The sequence below is a fragment of the Acyrthosiphon pisum genome, chromosome A3 (assembly GCF_005508785.2).
Source record: "Acyrthosiphon pisum isolate AL4f chromosome A3, pea_aphid_22Mar2018_4r6ur, whole genome shotgun sequence".
Lineage (NCBI taxonomy): Eukaryota > Metazoa > Arthropoda > Insecta > Hemiptera > Aphididae > Acyrthosiphon > Acyrthosiphon pisum.
Genome location: NC_042496.1, coordinates 31,405,726 through 31,415,053, shown reverse-complemented (window position 1 = coordinate 31,415,053; position 9,328 = coordinate 31,405,726). Strand labels below are relative to the sequence as shown.

The 9,328-nt window shown below is 28.4% G+C and overlaps 1 protein-coding gene across 1 annotated transcript in view; it reads left to right on the top strand.

The window, feature by feature from the left end:
- LOC100168936 overlaps window positions 1-8,932 on the top strand; it is a gene marked incomplete in the record, with an annotated part of 17,805 nt that extends 8,873 nt beyond the window's left edge. The window contains 2 exon segments of the mRNA XM_001948144.5: window positions 1-571; window positions 8,570-8,932. Coding sequence (XP_001948179.3) covers window positions 1-571; window positions 8,570-8,647 — 649 coding nt within the window.
- Window positions 8,933-9,328: the final 396 nt, after the last annotated feature.

Genomic DNA, 9,328 nt, shown 5'->3' with positions numbered 1-9,328 from the left:
AGATATGGTTGGTGATATGGAACCTACAAGGTCTTCAAGCAGTGGTCGCAGTAGTGTTGCCACACCTGGTCCTTCCCCATATTTCTTAGACTCTGCTTTACCTAGTGACTGTGATCAACACAGTTCTGAAGAAGAATTAGAAGTTATAAATAGTAATCCAGAAGCATTACTGCAAGTTGAATTACCTACACCTGATCCAGATGAAGCAAATTCTTGCGGTGTTCCTGAAAACTCTGTAGCATCATTAGCTCGTAAACGTTGTCGATCTGCTAGTGAAGCTGGTTGTGGAAACACAATAGCTGTAAGCTGGTCAGGTTCATCTGACGATGAAGTACAAGGACTTATGTCAACCAGACCAACTCCATTGAAATTTTGTGCATCACCTCCATCTCATGTGCACAAACCAGGACAGTGTACTGTATCCTCTTCACCGCCTTTAAAATTAGTACACTTGTCACCTAGACAATCTGTATCTCTGCCAAACACTTCTCCACGTAAACGACACAGACAAAGGCATCATCCTACTCGTAATGTGCAGAGGCCTTGCTTAGACTTTGAAAAAATGCAACAGGTACAAATATGGATTTATTATTAAGTATTAAGTATATTTGGGAGTTGGGATTAAACAAAATGGCTACTAACATTTAATTTTATACTACATAACAATTTTATTTATTTAAAACAAGTTAGGTACTTACATAACTTAATAATAATCTAGGTCAGAGGTCTACATTTCATAGATAATCTTAACATTTTATTTTTGATTTGATAGATGGTAAACAATAAACATCTTTTAAAAACTAGATATGTAATTGTTTAAATAAAATGTTGTTATTCTAAAAAAATTTACAGCCATAATTAATATTAAAGTTTAACTCTTGTGAAACAGAAGAATTAATTTTATAATATTAATAATATATTTACTATGTTATTTATGGTTGTATGGTATATAATAATTAATAAACATTATACCTACTACATAATCTATAGAAAAATCTTTTTCTCTATCCAGTATTTTAAAATACAATTAGAATAATTTGTAATAACAATGCTGTCAATACTCTGTTCAAAATGATATCAGTACCGGTGGCGACCAGTTTTCGTTCCGCGATGGTCAGATGCCGTCCTCACTACAAGCGGCGCGTAGAGTTTTGTCGTGTGACGAAGCCACGCCTATGCGCATATCTTGGCCGCCCGGTACTGATCTCATTTTGAAGAGAGTATATTGACATTTATGCCAATTATGTTGTCAGTAAATTTATTTTACCATGTTTATAATAATCGTGGTGGAAAATAGGTACTAATATAAATAAATATAAATACGATATTATGCTAGGCTTTAATTTGTTGGTTATTTTATGTCATTTTTGATAGTCATTGGGATGGATATACATATTACATATTTTATTTGTATGAATATAGATTTGAAAACGGTTAAATGGTTAGTAACAGTTAAGAGATATTAAATTTGGTTGAGTAGATTGGCAACAACCATCCATATAATGGTAGCGACTAGCGACTAACGGAAATGGACTGAGGGTTCTAATCCTGAAAAAATGTTGGTCTACTACTCCTCTCATCTAAACTTTAAATACTTATTAGTTATAACTAATAAACAACTTATACGAAATTTGATATTAATTTATTAAAATACTTCGTATAGTATTTTATTTCCAAACATGGAATTTTTGCTTTGTTGACAATATTTAAATGTTTATGCAATTTTTAACCATTTTTAAATTTGAATGATTTACACGCTCATAACTTGAATAAAAATAAAAATATCATAAAATAGCGACATAGGTAATGTTTTTAAAGTTTAATTTAAAGTTTGACTATAGGTGAATTCACTCAAATACTAAAAGTAACAATATACCTAGTTGGTTCTGCTGAATAATAATTTGATATGTAGCGCGTTGGTAAAGAGAAAAAACAAATAGTACGCTGCTGTACATCCTCTTAATACTAAGTTTTTAATAGTTTTTATATATGCCTAAATTTTGTAATACCTACATTGCGGTTAGTGAAATCGAATTTGTATAAATATTTTTTAGTCGGTAGACTATAACATTAAATGTATGCCTATTAAAGAAATCTGTAACTCTTTTGGCATTCGTATTCAAGGGTTTTTTGTAAACATATTGTTGCTATTTGAATATCTATATTATTCATCAATTGTTTTTATTGTAATTTTATACTTTTCTATATTTCATAATCATACCTGTGCTGTCTGCCTGCATGTGTATAATACTATGATGTATACGTTTACAAAATGTACATTTATAAGTTATAACCATAGGGCATATATGTAAGAAGGTCACTTAGTGTTTAAATTCTTATCGTGATTTTTCTCGTTCATTGCTCTTTTGATTACTTTTTGATTAATACAATTCTAATATTTTAATTTTAAAAGCCAATGCCTTGGCAGTTAGCAGCAATTAACTAAACACAATATTTAAAAACCATACTCAATTCAAATAAATCACATATGCTTGTGGGTAACATTTTTATTTGTATTAAGGGTTAACTATAGTAAGTACGACGTACCTACATCCAGATAAATTCTAGAGTGTATACTCATTTTATTCTGTGAAGTATTTTATTGGTCCGTACTTGGTTAGGTTCATATAATATTATTTTAAGCCATAATATTACATTTTTTCTATTTTAGTAATCTTAATAATTATGCATATAAACTTGATTGTACGGTATATAAAATTAAAATAAACATAATTTCATGATCATGTTACATACGTTTTCACGCATACATTAAGTAACACAGTAGCGTAGATAGAAATGTTTATAATGAGACGAAGAAAAAAAATTATAAACAAATTATGGAATATTATATTAAAAATGCACGCGTCTGGATTACGTTTACTACAAGTTAAAAATATAGGATAACTATTAGGATTTAAGGCTTTGCCAAAAACATCGTCCTGGTTATGTTATTTATATATTATGGTAGGTTTATTTCTATAGGTAGACAGAAATCTTAATGTCTTTAGTCTTACTATAATTATGTAATGTTTGAATGCATTTTTTGAGAGATTTTAAAAATACTTGAAATAGGTACATATTACGATTTTTTTCAAAAGTTTTCATTATTTTTTTGTTTTTTGTTAAATAATATGTTATGCCAGGTTGTCGATGTATTAAACAAATATATGACTCATGCGAATAGTATTACGTTGACATGTTTTTTATATTTTTTATGACTAGTCTATACGCTCTATAAATACTAAATAATAACAAGACTTATTTTATTGCAATTTTCGCGACAACTAGTGTTTATAACTATTATATAATTTATTGGTAATTATTATATTAGCCTACTTAATTTTATAACAGTAGTGATAAATGGATAGATTATAGTAGGAACGCAAAATATTGTTTTAAAACAAATTATCTTTTTAATCATATGTTAAAATTTTTAGAATATTCAGTATACTTGGAATATAATTGTAGTTTGAGTATTGGATAAAGATCTTTATAATTTTTTTGTAATATACAAGTATACAACAAGCTTTACAAGTTGGTATAAGTTTAATTTACTGACTACTTTACTAGCGGAATTATAGTGTATTACAATTATTGTATTCATTATTTTAAACAAATATATGTTATTTTCCTACCTACATAAAGTTACACAAATTCAAAGGTCATTCTTAATACAAAACGTCGCTTAACGGTATTAATGCGTATTTCGTTTTTCTTTTAACACGTATCGCGTTGGTAATGTTAATAAATTAATTAAATAAAAATGTGGGTAGTCTTTTTTTCAATGATTGTGTCGCCAACGTCCTCTACTCGGCGAAACACCCTTGAGTTGTTCAGTTATTGACTTCCGTCTGTTGGGTTGGTCGTATATATATAGGTAAAGATAAAACAGAACTGCGTTACATACTGTTAATCACGTTTGATTTTCGTTCAGAAAAAAATGGAAATGTAAAAAAAAAATATTGACTGAGTTTTTAAAATACGGACGCTTAACCGAGATGTGTAATATATTAATATAATATACATATCGAAATATTATGCACATTATTACGCTGCATTGTTTTTCAAAAATCGATCGTTATTATATGAATGTGTGTGCGTGCGTATTATATAAAAGTATAAAAGTATAAACCATTGTTTTTTAGTTTACGGGCCAAAGAAGAGTACGAGTATTTTAGTATTTGGTTATCCCCTCCGCCTAGCTACGCGCTATTATCAACAGTATAGGTACTACTACTATTACTACTACTACTACTACTACTACTACTACTACTACTACTACTACTCTACTACTACTACTACTACTACTACTACACTACTAGTTACTACAGCTCTATTCATTTCCTCTCTTAGTATTTTGTGTAAAGTGAATTAGACTGTGTTAGAAGTAAACAAGTATTTGAAGGTCACCTTTCCCGCTATTTTTACTCGACCGATCTCATCATACTCATACGCCTGCACGCCATACATTTATTTAATATAATACACGTGCACACACACACACACTTGTATTGTGTTTTGAAACGAAACGTCGGTGGTCTTGGAATCTTCTGGTGCCGGACAAACGGCGTCGTCATCTTTCTCCTCTCCTTTCCCTCTTCACGTCAACCGAATCCTCGGTCGGTTGCCCGCCCACTTAACACCCGTCAGACAACGATCACACATTCCTCAACTATATTTTACCACCACGATCCAGGACCCGGTTAAGCTTACTATAATATTATTATGTTATACTTATAAGTTATACTACACACTGTCCATTGCATTATTGTAATGCAGCTGCCACGGTTGCCAACCGCCCGGCATCCATTCAACAATATGCAGTATCACAATAACTATAATCGTGGCTGAGAGTAGGGAGGTTTTTTTTTGTGAAAACGTAATTTTATATCCGATCGAAAAATCACTATATTTTATCTCGTACTTTTATATATCAGGTATACTACAGTTGTGCTGTTTCATTTATTTGTACGCCTATATTATTCTAATATACATGTACGTATCGATATTTCTATACGAGCTGTCTACGTTGTACGACACGTATATAGTATGTACAGTGTACACGTTATAGTATAGAATATCGACATTATTATACAATAATCTATGTGATAAATAATATGTATAAATAAAAAAACACGTCCGGGTAGCTTTGTTCTGGTAAAAGTAAAATATTATAGTGTCACTATATAATATAATGTATATATAGGAGACAAGAGGTATAATACATTATACAATTTATTTATATTTTATACTATTATTCGTTAATTTTTACCCTACACAATTACCGTATGTATAATGTATATTATATATTATCATACATTTTATACCCACGTTATTAACTAGGTACAAATGTACAATAGGTTATAGGTATCGAATACTTTAAGGGTCCTCGCTACTGCTATCAATTTTAGCAGAAAAGACCTAAAGTATTGACAAAATTAAAGTTAGTTAACGTTGTCCAATTTTGATTCTGAAGAACAATTTGAACTCACCAGAAAATTGTAGCACTTTGTAAAAACTAAATTTTATAATACTGTGAACTGTAATTGAAAACTTTAAAATATTAACTTTTTCGAATCATAATTAAAATTAAAATCAATATTAAAAACGGAAAATGTTTCGTACGATCTACAAACATTTTTCTGCTGAATTCAAATATTTTTTCAGAATCAAAATCAGACAACGTTAACTAACTTTAATTTTGTCAAAACAAATCTATATTTTTGTAAAATTCGTGTAGTGAAAATTATATGGTTATCGAGTTATTGACATGTGCATGCGTGTACATGAGAGGTTTCCGTCGATACCCGCATTTAATTTCACTCACACTAATAATTATTTACAACTAACAAATAGATCCCGGGCGGCTATGACAAATTTAGAAATTGCCTAAATGTTGACCCTTAAATATTAGACTGTAGCGAGGCCCCTTAAGAGCACAAATATTATAAATTTATAAGTTATAAGGTACACTATCGCAAATTACTGCGTTCTATAGTTTAACATTTCGATGAAATAAATTACCATACCAATTCTTAATTGTATCCACCTATACTTTTTGATATTTGGTATAGTAGTGAACTTAAATGGAGCTTATTACGGAATACAGAATAATTAGTTATATGGACATGAAAATAAAAATAAACATGTTTGAACTTTGTTTTATTAAAACTATTATTATATATAACGGTACTCATGATTTCGTCGGCTTATTGTAGTAGAGAAAAAAATAGTTTTAACTCTCAAAACAACTTATTGTTAAAAAAAAAGTAATTATTAGTGCTCATTCAAAATAAATTAGTGTTAAAACATCAAGATTGGCTTGTTAAATTAAATTGTACTATTGATTTCAGTCATAGAACGTGAATCTAAATAAAGAATTTTTATTCAGTTTCATTATATTTTTTGTTGATACTATTTCAGTATTTTATGCTACTTCTACGAATTAGTTTAATAATCGTTGAATAGTAATAAATAGATAATTTTTTTTTTTTTGATCTTCTTAAGCCCCGGCATCTATGGCCATTAGCTGTATTGGTTTTGTACGTTTTAATGTCGGTAGGGGGGAACACGTGTGTGTTGGGTTTGGCAGAATTTTTGATTGGGCACCCGTAGGTATCTGCCATGCCCTTGGGGGGGGGGGGGCGCCACTTGTTCTCCGGACACCGTGACTTGCCCGAAGAAAAATGCCGCCCGTGACCAAGGAATCGAGCTGGCGTCGGCTGCGTCGCAACCGATGCCTTAGACCGCTTGGCCACTCTGTCACCCAAATAGATAATTAATCTAGACGACAATTCGTATTAATATTAACTATCTATAGTATATTTGTATTAAGATTTAATTAATAATGAATTAGAATTTTAGTAATTTAATATTTCTTCATTCGTTCGGTTTACAACCATATTATAGTACATATATAAAACGGATTTTATTTTTTATGATAAACTAGTTTTATGATAAACAAAAATGATAAGTTAGATATTATTGGATATTTAATCATAATAATTAAACACATTAATAAACGATTGGCATAACTAACATATTTACCTTTGAAATATATATTATTTTTCCGGACAACCCCACCACCTCCCTACCCCAGAAAAGTTTAATATCCACTCTTTGTCATCCAATGATATTATGTAGTAATTATTAATTAAAATAAATATCGTTGACCTTCAAGTAGTTACAAACTTAAGTAGGTATCTATTATTGTTTTCAGACATTTTAAAATTGATTTAATGTGCCTACTTGTGGCGTAGTGCGTAGACCACCCATTATTGACCGATTTCATAATTTTTTGATTGATTATTGTTAAATTAATACTTATATATTATGTAAATAATATACATTATACATACATATTAACAGGTAATATATTATATTATATGATTACCTATTGTATATATTATTAATTTATAAGCACCTATACGAGTATAAACATTTAATATATACGATTAATTAATCTTTTAAACGTTTATCTATCCATCTTATTCTTATTACTTATATCTATAGCTTGCATAATATACCTATTAAAAACATTTTTATACGATTTTGTCATACCTATCTAAACTTATTTTTTCATTCTTATTAGTTTAAGAATTCTCTTAACGATGTGGCTATGAATACTGATGAGTGATTATATTATGAGTAAATGTTATTAATTATGGACTTTGAAGTTGAATCACAGAACAAATAATAAAATAAAGAATATTCTTTGATTGAATTATGTTATTTTTTACCTTTGGGTATGTTAAGGAAAATATCTTGTTGAATAATAGTTTTATTTATTTTCCTTTGAATAATTACTTTGTTAATTTAAATAGAGTTTTAATCATTTTTCAGTTAATTTATTTTTGTTTTATTTACATCCAATGTTAGGTCCTATTAAAAACCAACTGAGAAATGTGTTGTACCTAAAAAGCTTAAAGTGAAGACAATCGTATATTTTTTATTAGACATTTAAATAATTTAATTACTTAAGATTTGTTAAAGCTTTTAATGATATAATATTATAATACATACTTAATGAATAATTGCATACCTAGTTTATTAATTTTATTTGATTAAGAAAAATCATACGGTTCAAAATATTACTATTTACACGAATGAAAATTTAAATGATTTTATATTTCATAGAATTTAGATGATACTTTTGTGATACTGGCATATTCTATATGATACTTGAATGGTATTTAATAATTAATATGTGTTTTTAAACAATTAAATTCTAATATTTGCTCTCGTTGACCTTGTACATTACATATAGGTATCTATATAAATGTTCAACGGGTTTATGCATTTTTTTGATAATTTAAATACCGGTATTACTTACTCTGTTTACTGTGAGTAGATATTTATACAATCATAAAAATACACCGAACTATTTATTTTGAGTTAAAAATTAAAATCAACAATTGTTTGGAATTTAGATAATTTAACGTTTTTGTCGAATGGGAAAAAAAATTTGTTGATCTATGTACATTTTATATTTTTATAACGTATTTTGTATTTATAATCTACAATTAAAATTATTATCATAACTTAATCGAAACTGTTATATTTTTTGCAGCTTAAATCGTTGTCAGCAACTTCGTGGAGGCATACCAGTAAAGATCACAGCGGCGAATTGTCAGTGTACTGTTGGTGATTCCATAAGATAAAACTGTTGTTTATATATTTTTCCTTCTTTTTCAATTTTTATTTTTATCTAGAAAGGCTGTATTGATAATGTTTAAATCGTTAAGTTCGCCATAACTTACTATTTTTGGCCAATTTGTTTGTGTGTTTCGGTCCTGTGCCACGTGTTATTTTAAAGATACTCTACTACATAGCACTCAAAATGTGGTACGTGGTTCTTTTGGACGGCCTTATGCAACATGAAATTAAAATTTTTAATTTTAATAAAACTGAGCCAGTTTATTGAATTATTTTATATATGTTTTTTTTAATTTTTATTTGTCATTGTGCTTTGCTAGTCTGTAACATTCACCTACAACAACAAACAAATTCTTACGTGTTTGTGTTTATATATCCTCAAACATTTATGTCTCATTAACTATTTTTATATCATCATTATTTAGTAATTTAGTAGGTACCACCATATATATACATATATGTTTATATTATTATTATTATTATTATGTTAATACGTACGATTATAATTAATATTTAAGTGAAACATAGTTAGGTGAAATTTACTCAAGTGTCATCATAATTTTATGAAGTTCTAATACATATAACTATATATATATTATATATATATATACATATTTTATATATTATATATACTATATATTTTATATATGTATATTTGTTAGACTTTTTTTTT